Raw genomic sequence first — 21,779 nt, forward strand, 5'->3', positions numbered from 1 at the left:
CTCAATCCCATTTTTGGAACCTAACTCTTTCATCTCATTGCAGCCTTCAGTCTCAATACTAGCATTCATTTCTGAATGTAAAGATAAGGTAGCAGTTTTATGCTTGTTGTTCCTTTCAGTTCCACAAAATTTCCCTTCATCTTTAGACCGTGAAAAAAATATATGTTACCTTAAATAGTAGAGGATATAAAACAGCAGAGCATACTGGTCATCTCCTCACTAAACTAGAACTCTTCCCACTTCTTCTCAGAAATCAGTTTTCCCAGGCTCTCAATATTCAAAACCTTCCAAAAAAAAAATACTTCTTATTCCTCTGTTTCAACACCAACCAGAAATAGCCACAAAATTTCTGAAAATATCATAACCCTGTAAAAATTCTGTATTATTCTATTCTGTGGTTTGTGAGCATGGGTTTATACTCAATAGAGACTTTCCCTGACTAGTTCAGAGTGACAGTGAGAATATTTTACTAAGTGGTTACAGTCAATTAAGAGCTCAACAATGTATGAAATAAATCACACTGGGGAAAAAAAATAAATATTTATTAGCTTGTGCATGTCCATATTAAGTTATACTTGCCTTGCCACCAAAAAGGTGGTTTAAGTCAGCAGTTCACAACAAAGTATGCAGGCTACAACAAGCAGTTAGTGGAAAGCTAGTGGAAAACAGTGGGTAAAAAAACCAGCATGGCAGCAGGTCTAGAACAGCAGTAGGCAGGATAAACAGAAATATGAAGACAAGCCAGAAAATTAGGTAAAAGTAATGGGAAGCTCCAGCCAGAAAGGCATGAAAGATGGCCCACGTTTTCACATGAGGTACGACCACGAGAAAAGTTACCTTGGTTCAAGATAATTCACCTTATTTTTATTATGAGCAGGTTAGAGAAGAGTCACTTGCCACGTATTAGCCAAGAAGCGGTGAGTTGTCATGCCCAAGCACCTTGAATGTTTGTTATGGTGTGAATATACCCGAACTATGCACAGGCAATAAAACCTGAATTTGAAACAATAAGAAACATAGCAGTTTGTCTTATTACTGACACTGTCTGCCTCATAAAATTAGTGGCAACACCAAGTACTAACCAGTAAGTTCTTTAAATCCAGCTCCACTCAGTTTCCTTTCCCATGCTTACGTAACTCAGGTTACTTAGACGATTCAGTCAAGGTTAGTCTGGTGCTTTGAAGTAAAAAGTATATGTAAAGCTTTAATTAAATGCACTGCTTTCACATCAATATTAAATGAAAGCAACTCACTGTCATTGTGAAAGGGATCAGTTCATTTACAGCATGCTAGTACAGCTACCACTACAACCACTTCTGTCTCCCATTGCTTGAAAACGCATTTTATTTCAGACTCATGAAGGCTAAAAACACCCAAATAAATACTTACTGCCTTTCAGTTATGACAGAATTGACCTTCCCATCTCCAATACAAGCTGTTAAGAAATTTTGAAGATGTAGGTTTGAAGTTAAAGCATTCTGTTAAGATCCAAGAGGGAAAAATAAAGAAATAAAATATTTAAAAGTAACATCTGTCCCTCTCTTTACTCAATGAATCAGCTCCCACAGGTCAGTCATTAACCCTATGCTATTCTGCTGATCTCAGCATTTTGATTTTACTATGTAGTCACAGCTTGCAGTAACAAAACCTCCTAGATACAGAAAACAATAAAACAAAATTTTGCTAAATCTGCAAAACCTCATTTTAAAAAAAATCTTTTCAGAAACATGTCTGAGTTCCCAAAGTGCTTGGCAAACAAAAGAGGATAAAGCATATTAATTAACATACAATATGTTTACAGGCAAACGTTTATCATATACTGCTAGCATCCAGAAATCTGAGGCTTAATCCTTTAATTCGTCACTTTCCAATAGCCTTTATTTTTTAGTAGAAGAAACAGTGAAGAATGAGATATTCTTTCTGCAGATTTCTAATTCACAGTCCCTACCAACTTAACCATACTAAAAAAAAGTAGTGACTTCTGTACTCTCCAAAATTGCAGCTTCTCCTCCCGTGAAGCAGAAAAAAGTTAAACATAAAAGAATTTCAAATGCAGGTTTTTAACATTTCAGTGCAACACCTGACCACAGGCCACAAGAATCACCTTTGCAAATGTTAAAACATACCTGCTGGCACAGAATTTATTATATTTTCCAGGAAATAATAATCCACAACATTTAGTTCCTCACTACCTTCACCAATCAGCATCAAGATGGGAACTGTATTCCTTCCACTGTGGATAAGTGTTCACAGACTACAAACTCCTAAAGAATGTAGTCATCTACCTCATTGGGAATTACTTTAATCAAACAGGAAGAGAAAATATTTGTGTATATGCAGTATATAGACAAGTTCTGTGTTGCAACTGGCCTCATATGAAAAAGTACAACGCTAATAATCACTTCCAAAAAAACCCTATATCCATGGCATCTCACAATCAAGACTCAAGGTAGGATGCTGAACAGAGCTCCTTCAGTCCAGAGAGAAGGGTACTGCTGTCAGACTTCGCTTCTCCTACTCCTCTTTCCTTCCACTGTGGCAAGGAAGTCTTGTTAACCCTGTATATCAGAGGAACAGAGGCACAGCACTATACGTGGTCTTGCTATTTCTCTATGGCAAAATACTAGAATTTGGTTATATGCAACTTGATCTCCTTACGAATTCCTTAGCTAGGAATCCAACAAGCATGAGTACTGCCCACTACCTACATAACGCCACCTAGAGAAACTCTGACATAGCTTCTGCTAACCATACACTAACAGTTTACAATGCATATATACCTGAAAAAACATGGTATTCTCCACTGAGAGGCCCGGCTAAAGAATAAATTTTGACAGGAAGTGGCAGCAAACCAGGATCTACAGTCTCTGGACCTTAAAAAGAACTTGACAAAACAACTCACACCAACAACGCAAGCCAATATTGACCCCAGATGCATTTTTTATCCCAGACAGGTAAGAAGACACAAGGAGTCCACAAAATTCACCAAGAATCCTCCTGCCAGCATTCCACAGGGAGAGTATACAGATGTGACAACAACGAGTTTCTGAGTAAACTTCTTACACAGTTTGCTGTTAACTACATAGAAAGACCTCCCTAGGGAGAAAAAAAAAAAAAAAAGTCCTAGACTGTAGTAACAACAAATAAATAACTTATAGAGAACTATAATTTTTAAGTTTTATTTTTCTAAAAAAGAAATGTTGTAGAGGCAACAACATGCACACAATGAAGTATAGCAAATACCTATTTAAAGCCATTTTAAAAATCTGAGATCTTTGCCATGCAGCACTTTGAGCAGTGATCCAAATATTTTCACCATTTTTTTTTCCAAAGATAACTCACTGTCCCACAAATGAGTCAAAGTGTTGGAGTTGGGATCAAGTTCCAGCTCCTTTCCCTCTGCAGCATGGCACACTTGGAAGGCACTGTGCCTCTGCTCCAGATCCATCCAGCCTCTCCCACACGACAAAATGTCAGGGAAGAGTTACTTCTCTAGCCATAGAATCATTAAGGTCAGAAAAGGTCTCTAAGATCATCCAGTTCAACTGCCAGCCCAACACCACAATGCCTATTAAACCACATACCTAAGTGCCATGTCTACACTGTTTCCGAACACCTCCAGGGATGATGACTTCACCACTTCCCTGGGCAGTCTCTCCCAATGACGGAGCACTTTTTCAGTAAAGAAATCTTTCCTAATATCCAACCTAAACCTCCCCTGGCACAACCTGAGGCCATTTGAGATATCCAAGGCCAGGTTGAATGGGGCCTTGGACAGCCTGATGTAGTGGGAGATGTCCCTGCCATTGCAGGGGCGTTGGAACTAGATGATCTTTAAGGTCCCTTCCAACCCAAACCATTCTATGATTCTGATTTCCTCCTGTCCTATCGCTTGTTACTTGGAAGAACAGACTGACTTCTTCCTCACTACAAACTCCTTTCAGGTAGTTGAAGAGAGTGATGTCCCTTCAGCCTCCTTTTTTCCAGATTAAACAACCCCAGTTCCCTCAGCTGCTCCTCCTAAGGCTTGTGCTCCAGACCTTTCACCAGCTTTGTTGCCCTTCTTTATGACACGCTCCAGCACCTCAATGTCTTGTAGTGAGGAGCCCCAAACTGAACACAGCCTTCAAGGTGTGAATTGGATGCATTTGAGATGCTGGGATAGCGCTGGAAGGCTGTCGAGAGTGGAGAAGGCTAAGCCTGGTGCAGTTGTATCCAACCTAAACCTTCCCTGGAACAACTCTGAGCCTATTTCATAGAATCATAGAATCATAGAATAGTTTGGGTTGGAAGGGATCTTAAAGATCACCCAGTTCCAACCCCCCTGCCACTGGCAGGGACACCCCACTAGATCAGGCTGCCCAAGGCCCCATCCAGCCTGGCCTTGAACACCTCCAGGGATGGGGCATCCACAGCTTCCCTGGGCAACCTGTGCCAAAGCCGCACCACTCTCATGGTGAAGAAATTCTTCCTTATGTCAAGCCTAAATCTGCCCCTCTCCAGTTTACAGCTGTTCCTCCTCATCCTATCACTACATGCCTTTGTGAACAGTCCCTCCCCTTTCTTGTTAGGCCCCCTTCGTGTACTGGAAGGTCGCCATAAGATCTCCTCTGAGCCCTCTTTTCTCCAGGCTGAACAACCCCAACTCTCTCAGCCTGTCCTTGTAGAGAAGGTGCTCCAGCCCTCTGATCATCTTTGTAGCCCTCCTCTGGACCCGTTCCAACAGCTCCGTATCCTTCTTGTTCTGAGGATTTCAGAACTGGACACAATGCTCCAGGCAGGGTCTCACAAGAGAGGAGTAGAGGGGCAGAATCACTTCCCTCGCCCTGCTGGCCACGCTGCTTTTGATGCAGCCCAGGACATAGTTGGCCTTCTGGGCTGCAAGCACACGTTGCCGGCTCGTGTCGAGCTTCTCATCAGTCATAGAATCACCAGCTCCTCCAAGGCCTTCTCTGAAGGGCTGCTCTCAGTTACATCATCCCCCATCGTGTACTGAAAACTGGGATTGCCCCGACCCAGGTGCTGGACCATACACTTGGCCTTGTTGAACCTCATGAGGTTCTCCAGTCCCACTTCTCCAGCCTGTCCACGACCCTCTGGATGACATCCCGTCCTTCCTCTCGTCTCGGATGTCCACAGTAACCCCCCTCCCCAGAGCAGGGGGACGAAGCGCCTGGCCCTGTCCTCGCCGTTCTCCCCGGCTCCCCCGGGGGAAGCAGAGCCCGCCCCGCCGCCCCGCTCACCGGGCCCCGCTCCGGCTCGGCGCCCGCAGGGGCCCTGACGAACTCGGCGTGACGCAAACGCTCCGCCGCTCCCGCCATGGCGGCTCGGGCCGAGCAACGACACGGGCACGCGCCCCGCCCCGGTGGTGCGTCACGGGCAGCGCCGCGTGCCCGCGCCGCGGGGTCAGGGGGTCAGAGAGGCGGGGAGTGAGGGGACCGCGGCGTCCAGGGTCGGGGTGTCACCGCGTCGGGTGGTCACAGAATCAGAGAATCAAAGAATCAGATAATCACAGAATCAAAGAATCAGATAATCACAGAATCAGATAATCACATAATCAGATAATCACAGAATCAAAGAATCAGAGAATCACAGATTCCTGAATCACAGAATCAGAGAATCACATATTCACAAATCATAGAATCACATAATCATAAAATCAGATCATCACAGAAATGTAGAATTTCAGAATCAGATAATCGCATAATCAGAGAATCATAGACTCACAGAATCACAGAATCGGAGAATAGAACCGAATCGCAGAATCATAAAAGCAGAATCAGATTCAGAGCATCACAGAATCAGAAAATCACAATGAAGGAAGAAATTATTTGTTATAAGTTACTAACCTATTATATGTTTGAGTATTATGTATATTTTTGTGGTTTTAGAACTAAAATATAGGATTAGCTTGAATAATAACTTTTAACTAGCCTGCACCTGGATGCTTATGCTCGCTTAAGGAATTTTAACAAGACTCCAGTTAGAGAGAATGGGAAAGAATGTGACAGTATCTAATTAAACCAGATAACAAGGACTAGTGCAATGATAATAGAAAGAAGAACCAGCCAGGACCAGATGCGGCCTCGAAGAGGTGCCCAAGCTGTCTTAAGAGCGTGCGCAAGAGGAAGAGTTGAAAAGTTCACTGTGAAGAAGACTGCAAGCCTTCCTCCAGAAGCCCCCAGCCCAAGACCCCCAGAGGGCAGAGCGTGTGCGCCAAGAGGAGGAAACTTACGTAAATAAATTCCAGGAACTGATCATAATAGACACACCTTTCCAGGAAAAGTGATGGATATGTATGCTTTGACTGTATATAGCCTTTGTGAATTGTGCTAGAATTCACACACATTAGCTGGACCTATCTCCTGCATGCTCAACGTTGCATAAAAGGATACCTTATTTAATAATCAAATTGGCATTGATTATTGAGTCTGGCTTTTCACGGCATCAACAGAATCATATAATCAGAGAATAATATAATCACAGAATCATTGAACCACAAAATCAGAGAATCACAGAATAAGATAATTAAATCACAGAATCATAGAATCGTGGAATCAGAGAATCAGAGGATCACAGAATCAGAGAATCAGAGAATGGTTTGGGTTGGAAGGCACCTAAAAGATCATCCAGTTCCAACCCCCCCTGCCATGGGCAGGGATACCTCCCACTGGATCGAGTGACTCAAAGCCAGTACATGGGCTGGAGCACCTCTGCTAGGAGGACAGGCTGAGAGAGTTGGGGTTGTTCAGCCTGGAGAAGAGAAGGCTCTGGGGAAACCTTAGAGTGACCTTCCAATACCTGAAGGGGGCCTGCAAGACTGCTGGGAAGGGACAAGGGACCTTTTACAAAGGCATGTAGTGATAGGATGAGGGGGAATGGCTTTGAATTGGAGGGGGGAAGGTTTACAATATAGATAAGGAGGAATTTCTTCACGATGAGAGTGGTGATGTGGTGATACACTGGCACAGGTTGCCCAGGGAAGGTGTGGATGCCCCTTCCCCGGAGGTGTTCAAGGCCGGGTTGGATGGGGCCTTGGGCAACCTGACCTCGTGGGAGGTGTCCCTGCCCATGGCAGGGGCATTGGAACTAGATGATCTTTAAGGTCCCTTCTAATCCAAACCATTCTATGATTTGATGATCTAGGTCTAACTCAAAGCCATCTAGTTCCACCCCCATTGCCATAGGCAGAGACACTTTCCCCTGGCTCAGGTTGCTCAAAGCCTCATCCAGCCTGGTCTTGAAAACCTCCAGGGATGGGGCATCCACTATTTCTCTGGGCAACCTGTGCCAGTGCCTCACCACATTCACAGTAAAAAAATATCTTCCTAATATTATTAAATAACATTATGTATAAATTATATATTATATTTTATATATTATATAAAAGCCCCTCTTCCTACTGCTCTAAGGCAGTCATCATACTGCAGCCCACTGGCAGAAGGTCAGGTCGTGAAGTACAGTACTGACTTAGTCCCAAATGTCCTGTGAAAGCCTGATATCTGATACAAGAAAAGGAGAACATGTTCTGTGTTTCCAGCTTGTAAGCAGGAAAAATATTTAGAAAATATTAAATACATGTGCCAGCTGTACAAAAGAGGTGGGTATATTATTTTTAGGTACTAATTACTAATTATATACTAATTATTATGTAATACAATATTAGGAAGATATATTATCCATTAATATATTACATGCATTATATATAATTTTTATATATTACCTAATATCTAGATATTGTCTTCTTAATAATATCTATATAGTAGATATAATTCTATATATTAGATATAATTCTATCTACTTATAGGCTCAGACCTGAGCAGCCTAGCTGTACCGCAGAGGGGCCCCACTCCTGAGTAGCTTGCATTTCTCTGATAGAGGGCGGTGGGGAGGGACGTGGCACCTCAGGGCAGGGAAGGAGCAGGTTCATAGAATCATAGAGTGGTTTGGGTTGGAGGGGACCTTAAAGATCATCCAGTTCAGATCCCCTGCCATGGGCAGGAACAGTCCCCAATAGAGCAGGCTGCTCAAGGCTCCATCCAGCTGGGCCTTGAACACTCTAGGGAGGAGGCATCTACAACTTCTCTAGGCAACCTGTTCCAGTGCCGCACCACCCTTACTGTGAAGAACTTTCTTCCTAATATCTAATCATTAGATATCCCTGGAGTTTTTGCACCTTAGTTGATCATAGAATCACAGAATCATTGAGGTTAGAAAAGACCTCTGAGATCATCTAGTCCAACCATCAAGCCCAGTACCACCATGCCTACTAAACCATGTCCCGACATGCCATGTGTACATTCTTTTTGAATGCCTGCAGGGATGAAGACTCCACCACTTCCCTGGGCAGCCTGTTCCAATGCTTGACCACTCTTTCAGTAAAGAAATTTTTCCTAAAATCCAATTTAAACCTCTCCTGATACAACTTGAGGTGATTTCCTCTCATCTATCACTTGTTACAACCTCCTTTCAGGTAGTTATAGAGAGAGATAAGGTCTCACCTCAGCCTTCTCTTCTCCAGTCTAAACAATTCCCTCAGCCACTCCTCGTAAGACTTGTGCTTCATAGCCTTTGTCAGCTTCATTGGCCTCCTGTGAACACATTCTAGCAACCGATGTCTGTGTATGCTTCAGTATATTTCTATTTTGATTTCCTGAAATTTCTGACAAGATCATAGCTCAGCCTTCTGAAATTCTCTTTGAAGTGACACCTCATAAGCAGAAGTTGTCAGTGATGATTAGTCCTATATCACAAAAAGTAAAATGTTCAATCTCTTTCAGTACAGCAGCATTAAAGCTCTTGTTTTGCCCTTACACTGGTTTTCCTTCTCTCCTACCTGGTAGTGCTGGCAATGGAATTGAATTATCTGTAGATTGCTAAGCGGTGTGACTCAACAAAAAGAATTACTCTTCTTTCCTCCTATTTCAAACAGCGATTGTTCTTCCGAAGCATTGTTCTGAGCGCAAACCATGGTTTTCTATAGCTGATTGATACTCATCAATCCTATAACGCCAAAAGGCGACTGCTTTAATTCATCTCTAAGTATCTTTGTAAAGTACAGCTGCTATTAACCATAAAGGTGAGTTGGCCATATATAGCATTTCATTAATCTTAGACAGATGTATAAATTTAACTTTCTACAGTACAGGAGTCATTGGGAGTTACATGAAGATCCATTTGGGAAGAAATACATTCCTTTTTACTTTTTTATTGAACATATAACATACAATCATATATGATTAATTTTTTAAACGTTCAGTGGAATTGAATTTCCTGTAATCTTAAAACCTGATTTAAAATCAATAAAAATGTCCCCAACTGATAATTTTTTGTTCATTAGTTTGCATAGAAATAATGCAGAATAGCACGTCATTTCCTGCTTTTTTGATTATCAAACTCAGTTAAAAAATATAATAAACTGAAAGTGTTGGAATTCGGAGTTTTTTCCTGAATTTCTCTCTTCTGCATTTTATGACAACTTGTTTAAAAAAAATCTAGATCTCTCCTGATGATATAGTGCTCTTTGTGAAAAGATAACCAGCCATGAGAGGAGAAACGTTATTTTGTTTGCGATGAAAACTGGCAAGAAATAAAAAGGTGCCAAACAAATAGGACTAGGAGAAAGTAAGAGGAAAATCTATGAAGTGGAAGACTTCAGAAAATAATACCTGTTTTTTTTCCTGCTGCAACATTTATTCATATTGAAAAGTACCTATTCATAAAAGTAACATCTTTGAGTCTAACGGGACAGTAAAGCAAAGGAGAGTTACTCATTTTAGCCACCATAAGTGTTTGGCCAGCCAACTGTGGGAAATGCATGTGGGTGGCTCTATGCAAGAATAGCTGCATTGCTTTGAAAAACTTTAAAGATTCAGTGGACAAAAGTCAGCAGGACTTCAACAGTAATAGATTTAAACAGTACTTTTCAATTCTGAACCACCAAAACCCAAAGCAGTTTAGAAGAATTTCTCTAATATCCAGGTATACAGCCATAATTTACAAAATCTACCAAAGTGGTACCATATATAATCCATGTGAAATACAGGAGGGTGAGGAGTCCTAAACGTTTTGCTGGGTTAAGGTCAACCTTTCCACCAGGAGTTATTTGCTTCACCTTCCCCGAGCTCAAGGTGAGGTTGAACAACCTGTATCTCCCTGGATCTTCCTTCTTTTAGGTTCAGACAGTGGCTCTATATTGTTCCTGGGTCACTTGCCCCTGCTCCCATAATTTGTACGCTTTGAGTTTAATCAAGAGCAGCTTGTTCATCCACACATGCTTCCTGCCACTTCCTGCTGTTAGGATGGACTGTTCTTAAGCTTTTGGGTAGGGATACTTGACAACCAAACATATCTCCTGGAATCCTCCTTCAAACTAGATCGCATGGGATCCTTCCATCACTGAGACCGCTGAACAGGTCAAAGTCTGCTCTTACCATCACTGAGACCGCTGAACAGGTCAAAGTCTGCTCTTATTGAGTCCAGGGTTGTGATTCTGCTATTTCACCCTAATTTTATTATCTTGTGATCACTGCAGCCAAGATCTTCCCCATTTGTAAGTATTAGATCCAGAAGAGCATCTCCTCTTTTCAGCTCCTTGATCACCTCTGCAAGAAAGTTTTCATATCATCTTATGTCATTGTAAGGGTAGCAAAGTTTGGCCTTTAGCAATACTGGGACATAGTATAGTCTATATCTAGACAAGCTCTGAAATGGACACATTGTTCTGAATGTTTTCCTTATATCAACACATGTTACTGTTACTGTTTTCTGGATGGTAAAACTCAGGAAGAACATAGATTAAGCAGAGCCAACCAGATAATCAACACAAGGAAAAGAAATCTTTTGCTTGAAATGAACGATCGTAGGTTGTTTCCCTTGGAAGCAGGGAGGAGGGGAATGAAAGCAGCTGGGTTGTTGGTTATGGTTGTCTCTCAAAGCTCCTCTCAGCGTGGCACAGCTGTGTGCTACGCTATGCACAGGATGGCTCTGGCTGAGACAATCTGTCCATTACTATTTTATTTTAATTTAATCCTGAACACTGGTATGTTCCAGCATATTGTCACTATTAGTGTGTGGCAATGTTGTCTATATTAGTTATGCTATTTAAGTTCATTGTCTGCATACTTTTCCTGTAAATGTCTTTTACAGTCAGTACTATAGTATTCCATGTTGCAGTCAGGATCAATGCTGGCAAGAGTCTCTGTAAGGAATGAAAACAGATACTGGATTAAATCTTGTGAAATTGATAACAAGAAGGGGGGCCTTTTGGATTTACTTTTTAGCACTGACAATTTCCAATGAACCTCTAGTATCACCTGATCAGTGACATTAGAATGGCAGAGGCTAAAGTTTCATGCCAAGGGTTAAAGTTTCTGAGGTCAGGCAGAGAAGAGATTATAATTGAGAGTTATCAAGGAAATCATAAGGCGTATCATATAAAATTGGTAGAGGCAGTACTTGAGCATTGCTGCATTGTCGTATGCATACAAATGAATAAGAATAAATCTTCGTAGCCACCGCATCAGGATTAGAGGGTGAAAAAGTTCATTCCCCCTAGAAGCATTTGTATGTTTAAGTACAGCCAGTATGTTATTATATAAAAGCAAAAATAGGCCTAAGCTGGGAAATTCTACTAATTCCTTTAAGTACTGTACTCTGAAGCATTAAACAAAGAATGTAATGTTCTTTCTAGATGCTATAGCAATTGTCTTTGTAACACCTTTGGTTGACCAAGTACCACAGCGAAGGGAGCATACAAGAAAGCTGGAGAGGGACTTTTACAAAAGCATGTAGTGTCTGATCTAGTGGGATATGTCCCTGCCCATGGCAGGGGGGTTGAAACTGGATGATCTTTAAGGTCCCTTCCAACCCAAACCGTTCTATGATTATATATTATGCAAAATCCTAAACTGAAACTAATTATGGCCTTCAGGAATTACAAGAGTACAATTATTCCTTGAAGAAGATGACATACACGGCTAAAGGCTCAGGTATATTTTGTGACTACAACTGTTAAAATAATTTATTTGCAAGTAAATCTCTTCTGCTTTAAAAACTGTTAAGAAAAAGATGTATTCAGGAATTTTACCAATATTATTTTAATATTGTCAGACTTCTCAAGGACCTTTTCCTTCTGACCACAATTGTGGATCCATAGCTGTAATCCATTCTTTCTAGATAGCATTTGTGCAGTTTGCAACTTAATTTTGCATTTGTCTTTCCCAATAGATTTGTTGCAGACATTTTCAGTGATATAAAAGATTCATTTTTTAGTAGTCCTGATTGTTTTTATAACATCAGACCTTTATAATAGCCCTGCTTTATTATTTAGTATTATTTTTATAACAATATTGATATACATAGCACTCTCCAGGTCTAGGAATACTCTATACCTAAAATGTAGCAGTAATTTTCGGGCACTACTTCAGGACCTCAATATAGCAAGTTCTGGACATCAGGTCAATTATATTTTCAATCTCTATTTCCTTTTACTGAATAAGTATTAGCTACAGGAGAGATGGACCCGCTCTAATGCTGAAGGATACTGCAGAGGAAGTAAGGGTCAATTTTCTTTCAAAGAGTGGAAGATGATAGTTTTTGACAGGTACCGTCAGTTTTTGCAATAAAATAGGAAGTGTGTGCTGCATTTTACATCTCCTAAATAGATTACTCAACCCAGACAGCACATGCACTTGTCAAAGCTGATGGCATTCTTTCTGCTGAGCCTGACAAATTCCAGTCCTAAATCTAAACAAGAATAAATCTTGACCAGATGTTGACATTTCCGCCTCCTTCTGGGGCTACCTCTCCAGGGAGCAGGGAAATTTCTTTTCTTCAGCATCCTGAGCCATAACAAGTAATGCTACCAACCCCGTGGAATGCACTGTCCTCGCAACAGAGCAATGTTCCTCATGAGAGATTTTCTGTGAAGTGCACTAAACTAAAAACAATATTATGGCTTTCATTCATATTAATGTTTTGTGGGTTCAATCTATGGTGAGCTCAGATATTTCGTCTACTATAAGCATGTTTCAGATCAAATATTTTAAACATCTAGCTGAGCATTACTGTGTTGTCCAGCTTAAGGTTTTCCATTCACAACTAATTGTACAGTAACCTAGAGTACTTATCTAGAAAAACCTTGGTAAGCTGAAATAGGTTAGATTTAAATTCTTCTCTCTGAGGTTTGGTGAGGCACTGTAAGAGCTTGCCCAGAGAGAAGTCGTGGATGCCCTATCCCTGGAAGTCTTCAAGGCCACGTTGGATGGGTCTTTGTCATAGTTTAGCCCCAGTCCCCGGCTTGATCTACAGCTAAATGTCAGCAGTTGTGATCTCAATGCCCCTGATCAAGGAAAGGGAAAACAAAAACAAGAGAGACACTCGTGGGCTGGAAACTAAAATTAAAACAACATTAATGAAATAATAATAGTAGTAATAATAATAATAATAATAAGAACTATTAATAGGAAAATAATAAAATATATACAAAATCACCTCCCTTCAATGACTATACATCACTACTGCTGCTGCAGAGCAGTCATGGGGAAAGGTCCCAGACTGGAATCAGCAGCATATGGAGAAGAGTGGACACAGGAACTGGACTCAGGAATGCCCAGATCTGAGTTCAGGGGCAAAAGTTCAGACAAGGTCTGTATCAGATGCTGGCCATTGAAGAAGAGAAGTTGACCCTCATGATCCCTCAGTTTTATACCAAGTATGACATATACGGACTAGCATATTCTGTTGGTTGGTTTTGAGTCATTTGTCCTGTCTGTTCCTCCTTGCAGGTGCGACCCTTTTTTTTGCCCTTTTGACTTGCGACATTTCACCAGCTCAGGATGTCCTTGGCTTCCATAGAAACAAATATGGCCTTACTACATTCCGATGCCCCATCACTTTGGTAATAATCATAAGTTTCAAGCATTGTCACTTCTAGAGAAAGACACTGTCTGAAAATGTAGTTAACTTTCAAAAAATTAAGTTACTTAAATGAGGCTTAGCTGAAAATCTAGAAAATCAATTATGCTTTAGCTCAAAACCAAACAGGCTTTGAGCAACCTGGTCTAGTGGAAGGTGACCTTGCCCATGGAAGGGGGGTTGAAACTAGACAATCTTTAATGTCCGTATGAACCCAAACTGTTCTATTATTCTATGATTTTTATTATATGTGCTGTAGTGTATTCTGCTGTGTGTCTTACCTACTTAGCTAAAAAAAATCTAGAGAAAAAGCTACATACATGAGCCCTCAAGCGTCATACTTAGCTGTAGAACTAAGTATTTTAGCTGACAGCAAAGGAAAAGGCAATCTGCCAGCAGTCAGGGCCTTCTGATAAGATTTGTTGGCTCCTGGTTAAAATAAAGAGTGGGCTGTAGAAAATCTAGCTTGTCCTGGCTATTTTTTTCAAGTCTCCTGCAGTTTGGTGCTTTTCTTAAGGCTTTAGGCTTCTAGTCTCCTTGGATTAAGTGAAAATCTTAGCTTTTAATGAAAAGTGTCTGTGGTTGTGGAGAAAACTTGAAAATGCAAAACCTTAAAATGCACAAACTAACAGCAAAATAATGAAGAATAAACAGAAGTTTTCAGAGAAGGAGATGTAGGGGACATGACATTGGTTTAAGTACTTATTTTCTTTCTCCTTTTAAATACAATTTTTTTTTTGGTAGAAAAGAGTTTTGTCCCTTCTGAAGTTCCCAAAGAAAGGATATGGTAGCTGACTAGGATTCTGAGTATCCTTTATAGTGAGAAAGGATCTCAGATATCTCTCATTTTTGTTATAGTTCATGGTGCTGCTGAGTTGGAAATAAATGTTCAATATAGATTGTTCCTCTATGGAAGTTGTTTTATTATAGTACCTTCAAGAAAAACACAGGTGAGGGAGGGGATATGGTGGTTCTTAATATTTTGTATGTCCACTGAAGGATTTTCTCAAAATAGAAGAAAGATCGTGTTCTGTCAAGGACCTTCCTTCCACATAGTAATAATATATATATAAAAAAATCATTGTAGCCAGAGGCAACAGACTTCACAGACAAAAAAGCTTTATTTTGGCAGATGGATTTTCTCACCCGTTTTTCTTCTTTTCCCTATCCCACTGGCAGGGAGGGAGTACTAGCTGTGTGCATGCTTGCCTGCTAGCAAGGGCCAATGCACCACAGCACCTGACCCAGTTAGGGTTGTAAGACGACTGTAAAGTTACACCATTAGATAGAATAGGCAGCCAATATTTGGTGGGTCTAGAAAAATGTAAGTTGAGATTTGGTGGGGGTTTGCATGCTTCAGGAGGCTGAATATATTGGCATGCTGATACTTAGGAAGTACAAATGCTTTGGATCTATTTAGCATCTACAATGCTAAATAAAATGGGACTGGAGATGGATCCTTTGCCCAAAATCCAGCTAGCACAGACTTGCTTGTATGTATGCTGCCTCAGACTAGTGTCTACTAGGCTAGGAGAGCCTAAGCTGCTAGAAGGAGCCTAGTGGAAGAAATATGCATGTCCTTCCTACGTAGCAGTCAAGCTGAAATAGTCCTGAGAGCCGCAGGTGCTGTTGCTGTGACTCTAAAATTTAATTGTTATTTTTGGGAATATCTCAGCTCAGTGTGTCCAAAATATGAGTGGTGTGTTGCAGCCCATCAGAAGTTGTACTTTAGTAGCATGAAACTGAAGTGCTAATGAATGACGTTCTGTGTAGTATGACACAGAGGTACATTCATAGAATCCTAGAATCATTTAGGTTGGAAAAGACCTTTAAGATCATGGAGTCCAATGCCTAGCGCTACCAAGTCACCACTAAGCACCACTACACATCTTTTAAATACCTCCAGGGATGGTGACTCATCCGCTTCCCTGGGCCGCCTGTTCCAATGCTTGATAACCCATTTAGTGAAGAAATTGTTCCTAATATTCAACCTAAACCTCCACTGGCACAACTTCAGGTCATTTCCTCTTGTCCTATCATTTATTACTTGGGAGAAGAGACTGACTTCCGCCTCACTACAGCCTCCTTTCAGGTATTTGTAGAGAGCAATAAGGTCTCCCCTCAGCCTCTGATTCTGCAGACTAAACAACTGCAGTTCCTTCAGCTGCACCTCATTAAGACTTGTGCTCCAGACCCTTTACCAGCTTTCTTGCCCTTCTTGGGACACACTCCAGCACCTCACTGTCTTTCTTGCAGGAGTCCAAAACTAAAGAGAGTATTCAAGGTGTGAATTGAATGTGTTTGAGGTGCAGAGATTGCTGGAGTGGTGTTGGAGGGCTGTTTAGAGTGGAGAAAACTAAGCCTGGTGCAGTTGTATGCATACTTACTTTCTAGGAGTCATATCTGGCATGACCATCCTCAGAGACAGGCCTGGGTATTGTCCTGGAGAAAGTTATTTTGGATTGTCTGCAACACAGCTAAGAAATAAACAAGCATTGAAGCGATGTATGCGATTTAGCTTCTAGTGCTTAGATGCATTTTATATCCCTCTTTCTTGAGCAATATAGATGTAAACTACTTTGATTCTTTAGTTACTGCTTGAAGCCACAACTTTCTGAATTTCAACAGGAAACAAATATTAGATCTGAATTGTACATAACAGCGTGGGATTGAAGATAGAACGTCAGAGGCCACATTAATTATAATAATTTTTTTTTATTAAATTTGGGTTTTTAAGACATCAATCTGCATGAGTTAAGAAGAATCCAAATGTCAAAGCCAGATTTTTACCAAACAGGGTGCCTGTAGGCACAGCTGTTATTCCACAAATCTTTGCAGTTCTCAGACAGGACTTTGCTATCATTTTGCACTGCTTCTGGTTTCTCTGCACCTCATGTATTTACCCCATGGTCCTATGTAAGGGACTAAGCTTGATGATTAGTTTCATTTGCCAGCACTCTGTGCATAATATATATGTGTACTTGTGAAGATTAGAGGAAACTTGGGTTAAAAGGTCTTCCTCGGAACCTGCATTTCGCTGTGCATGACAGATCATTTGAAGCAGGGCAGGAAGCCTTGAGCCTTCTGGCCTGCCTGAACACTTTCTTGGACAACTTAGGGATGACTCTAAGTTTATCAAGTGCCATGCCTTTGGTTTCAGATAAGACCCCAGTTACTATCAGGACAAAATGTCTGTGTTCCCTGCAGATACCAGAGATAAAGAATAAACCCACAACAGCAGTCTGAGACTTTGAGGCCCTTTGCTCTTTTAGCAGTTCCTGAGGCATCTGGCAGAGGAGATGCTCTCCTAGACCAGTTTGGAACACCCTTACACAAGAAACCTGCCTATGTTGGCTGTTTGCAACATCAGAAGTTGCCTTGGAGCTATGACCCAGAAATGTCTTACATACTATATGTATTCCATTGCCCACAGAGTCTGGATTTAAACAACATGGGTCAAAGAAGGCTATAGCCTGGTCTGGCCTCCTGGACGATTTCCCAACCAAGACAGGGGCTGTGTGAGCAATCACTCTGATTAATAGCACAGACAGCTAAAAGGCAACTGGTGTCCTCTGGCTGAGCCAGCTCCCTAGAAAATGTCCTAGAGACCAATTCTTCCACTAAGAAACCAAAAAGAGAAACTGTACTGCCAATCTGGGATGGCATCTGCGTATGTGTCAATGAAGGTCAGTCACATTCTCTCAAGAGAGATTTGGATTAAAGGCAGAAGGTAGGGAGAGAGCCTCTGAATGGCTGTGTCCGAGAAGCCACCATAGTGGACACTCCCACAGTGTGCCTGTGTGCTTATAGACCACGCTAGACCTATCCTGGGGATGCCCCTTCCCTGGAAGTGTTCAAGGCCAGGTTGGATGAGGCTTAGAGCAGCCTGGTCTAGTGGAAGGTGTCCCTGCTTATGGCAGGGGGGTTGGAACTAGATGATCTTTAGGGTCCCTCCCAACTCAAACCATTCTATGATTCTATGATTCTATGATTCTATGATTCTATGATTCTATGATCATGGCCGGTAACTGACGGTTCTGTGAGAGATGAAAGGGACTATCTGCCAGCTCATCCCTTTGCAACACACAGCCACTGCACTCCAGAGTCTGTACAGAACGAATTGTGTACAAATGCAAATCATGTCTGCTGCAGAGCATGTTAGGAGAAATGGTGGGAGAGAGAAACCAGTGATGCTGCATTCATTGAGCAGCCCTAGGAGATATGTGCTGTTGGATGTGGCAGTTCTAGAGGGTGTGCTGCTGGTGACAGCATTCTATAGAGCTATAGAATTCTATAGGGAGCGTCGTGAACACCAGACAAGCTGTGGCTCTCCATGTTTCATTTTATCTTGCTACCCTCCCAGCATGTTTGGGGTGTGCTGTAAGACCTAGACAGTCCACCAGTCAGGAAAGCTGGCCACAAAAGCATCCCTTCAGCAATGTGATTTTAGCACATTTTAGCAGCTTGAGGACACAAAGTGACAGGATCTGCAGGTGTGGAGCTGCATTTCCCTAGCTCTACTGCATAAAGCTTGAGTAGCATTAATATTTCTTTTTTATTTGCATTAGGAGCTGCCCAAAATCTGTATTTCGCTAGTTTTCCCAGCCCTGAAAATGCCACAGTTCCTCGTTTGATAGATAGAGTAGCATAGATCAGATATGTTCATTGAAGGTATAGATGCTTTTGCTTAAGAACATGTATTTGTCCTCTACTCACCAGGTAGAATTAGGAAAGTCAAAGTAAAAAAAAAAAATCTGATTGAGCAGAACTGAAAGGCAGAATTGGAGTTGTGCAGGATCATTGCCTTAGGATTTATAAGTGTTAGATTTTAGTTTCACTTTCATCTTTCTTTGTACTCTCCTGCAAAATATAAACCAGTCAAACCCTTAGAGTTATTCCCCTGTCTTAAAGGCAAATTTGAAGTGCTAGGGTAAAAAATTGTCAGAAGTACAGCTTTCAGCCAGACCTCACTATGCTGATGCTGAAGTGGTTTATTCCAAGATCACATAAACTGTCGTGGACTGTTTTATTAGTGTAGATTGGCTTTGTTGTCACTCCATGGCTCCAGTCTGACTAAGATGATTGAACTGAGTTTCAGCTGGAGGATGACTCAGAAACCTATAAATACATTTGCATATCTTACAGCTCAAGAGTCCAGCCAGGGGCGGGACTTACAGGGAACTGAAACCAACTTATAAGAACTCCAAAGTTTTGAGTCTTTCTCCAGCCTTAGCTGCAGTAGTCCTTTCTGACAAGGCAAAGTATTGCTAAAGTGATGTCTGGGGTCGGCGGATGGAGGGAAGGCAGCATGTATAGGAGGGCTGCTGCCTCCAGTGCTCCGTTTTCCTCTCAGGGTTACCACTGGGATGGCAGCAGTGAAAGAGAAGAGGCTGAAAACCCTCAGAAGATGACAACATTTGGAGAGGAACAAAGTGGACGAGCATTAGTCTACCAAAAACAGCAAGAGCAGCAGTAAGTATCAAGGAGACTGAGATGGTGGTGTATGTATCATGTGCCTATTCTCCACCTTACTTGAGGTGTGCACTTTCAAAGGCAGAAATACTTTATGGAGAGCCTATGAATGGGTCTGGGTGCACAAGCAGCTTGTCCTTGTGCCCTCGGAGCCACCTGCAGGTCATCCTGAATCCTAGCTATGAATGATGCTTCCTACCTGGGACCAGAGCTGTTCTGGCAGGCTTTATGATGGCATGGCTTTCAACTTGTGCAATACCCGTGGCTGGTTCTGTACTTTTGATACTACTGTACCTACTGTTGGTTTCTTGGTATATTTTTTCAAAGTGAAATTTCAAATCTGGTTCTAGCTGCCTTTTTTCTGTCTCTTAATATTTCATCCTAGAAAGTCTAAAAATACTTCCTTTGGCTTAAGAGATAGATATAGGCTGTGTTCCAGAACTGATCTGAATGCAGTCCAGGACATGGAACAGCTTCCAACAATTTCATGCTGACAAAAGTAAAGACAAAGCTTCAACCTTCAATTTTATTTTATGCTTTATTGAGATCTATATTCAGTCCATCTCTGGTCTTCCAGTGAAAATTCTTAGTTACCTTGTACAAATAAGGTCTGGTTTGCCAGTACAATACAGAATAGAAATTGACAGTAGTGTGTGTGTATTTTATGGACTTGTGCTTAATACATATATGCTTAGCTGACCAAAGTGAATTGTTTACAGTCTTTTCCCCCAAATGTGCTTTTTCTGGGCTGTTAGTAACAGTGCATGTAATGCCATTATTATTATGTGCTGTCCTGAGATTGCTGTTTTTCCCCCCGCCTTTCAAAGTGCAGCTGACAGAAACTGAAAGCTCTTTGAGTTTCCTTTCTCTTCTTTCTGGTTGTAGAAGTTGGAGCCACGCTGTGAAGGAGGTGGCAGGCTGCTGATAGCAAGCAGTGATCATCAGCTTTCCATTGTAACCCATGAATGCTTGCTTACTAGGTAGTAATGATACAGGGACTATTAAGAGCTGGGTTGATTTGAAATCCATCAGCACTTTAATTACTGAGTTTCAGAGGAGTAGACAGCCATTCCTCAGTTATATTCTGTTTATTTTCTGCCACTTCCAAACATGAAAAACCCTCTGTCTTGCTGGCTCTCACACTGGCATATATCCGCAGTACCACTGGGGGGGGGGAGGGGCAGGAGAGAAATAGTGGGAGTTTTTGCATTGATATAACTGTCTTTGCTTGGATTTAGTCCACAATCCTACCCCCCGGTATAGGTTAGGTAAATATTTAAACAGTTGTTTAACCTGAGCTCTGTGCAGAATTTAAGATTACGGCAAATATATTCACATGGATCTGACCAGATGACGAGATCCCCCCCCTAAAACTAGGCAAGCTTTTGAGGAACAATTATTTAAAGGTTTGTTTCTTTTTTCATCTTTATATGCTGCTTGCAGAAAGAAATCTGTTGCACATCTACTGCAAGGACTTTGTGATTAATATATTTTGCTGTGTAATAATGGAAGTTTCTCTCTGGGACTTCATAGAGCTGTACAAAGAATTCATTTTGAAACTTGGATTGTACAAATTAAAGTCTTCATTAGTATGTATTTAGTGAGAAGGACGGATGAGAGAAAGGCAGATTCAAACAGAACCCATGTAATATGAGTGGAAAACAAATACTCAAAAAAAGAAGTGAACAGGACTGGGTGTTGCTCCCTTCCCTGGGGACAGGGCTGCTAGCAGTCAGTTTGAAGGAGATGAAACCACTTAAACTGTGATTTCTTTAACTAAGCCAGATTAAAGTGGTAGAAAGTATCTGAAATGCTGAAGCAGACAAAGGGATATCTTTATTCTTTAAATAAAAATTAACTGTTACATTGACTGTTACATCTGTGTTCTGTTATCTCATGCTACATTTCAAGAAAGTTCTCAGTTTAAAATGTCAATTAACAGTGATAAAGCCGACTTAGACTTTTAGCCATCAATCCTTTTGAACATGATCTTTAAAACTAAAATAGCAGGTCACTTTCAGAATAGTCCAGGTTTTCAGGCTTTGGGATAACCAAGGGTTGAGTAAAGCAGTTGGAGAGCTAAAGTCATAGGATGTCAGTGTAAAAAAAGATGTAAAGTCTAGCATTAATCTAGAAGGCTTTAAGGAATATGCATAGCAGAGGGAAAAAGGGGGGCCCAAGTAAGATGCCTCTGTGCCAGGGAGTAATTCTATTTCAACTTGTGTGCTGCTTGCTGTTTTCTGGAGACATCCAGGAGATGGCTTTGCTGACAGCAAAGCAAGACTTGCAGCCTCTGTTGAAGCCTCTTTGTATGTGTGAGTTGTTTCTACACAAATTCTCAGTCTCCGACTGTGTTGCGGAACAACTGAGAGTTGAAAAACACCTTAGCA

The 21,779-nt window shown here is 41.4% G+C and overlaps 2 protein-coding genes across 9 annotated transcripts in view; one reads left to right on the top strand and one right to left on the bottom strand.

The window, feature by feature from the left end:
• The window catches only part of DNAJC15 (DnaJ heat shock protein family (Hsp40) member C15), a 29,829-nt gene extending 24,457 nt beyond the window's left edge, over positions 1 to 5,372 (bottom strand). The window contains exons 1-4 of one of the 7 annotated variants that reach the window (XM_054077784.1): positions 5,244 to 5,342; positions 1,083 to 1,176; positions 858 to 993; positions 170 to 284 (exon numbers count right to left, since the gene is read on the bottom strand). Coding sequence is in view for 1 of the 7 variants with exons in the window: in XM_054077778.1 (XP_053933753.1) it covers positions 5,244 to 5,321 (78 nt within the window). In the remaining 6 variants the exon portion in view is untranslated. Of the gene's footprint in view, positions 1 to 169; positions 285 to 857; positions 994 to 1,082; positions 1,177 to 1,389; positions 1,479 to 5,243 lie in introns of those variants that run through there. The other 6 variants (XM_054077802.1, XM_054077815.1, XM_054077824.1 and 3 more) reach the window with 6 other exon arrangements.
• Positions 5,373 to 19,124: 13,752 nt separating this feature from the next.
• The window catches only part of EPSTI1 (epithelial stromal interaction 1), a 50,930-nt gene continuing 48,275 nt past the window's right edge, over positions 19,125 to 21,779 (top strand). For both annotated transcript variants that reach the window (XM_054079653.1, XM_054079661.1), the window contains exon 1: positions 19,125 to 19,389. In XM_054079653.1, the coding sequence (XP_053935628.1) occupies positions 19,193 to 19,389 (197 nt within the window). In that variant the 5' untranslated portion in view covers positions 19,125 to 19,192. The remainder of the gene's footprint in view (positions 19,390 to 21,779) is intronic.

The sequence above is a fragment of the Cuculus canorus genome, chromosome 1, assembly GCF_017976375.1.
Source record: "Cuculus canorus isolate bCucCan1 chromosome 1, bCucCan1.pri, whole genome shotgun sequence".
Classification (NCBI taxonomy): Eukaryota; Metazoa; Chordata; class Aves; order Cuculiformes; family Cuculidae; genus Cuculus; species Cuculus canorus.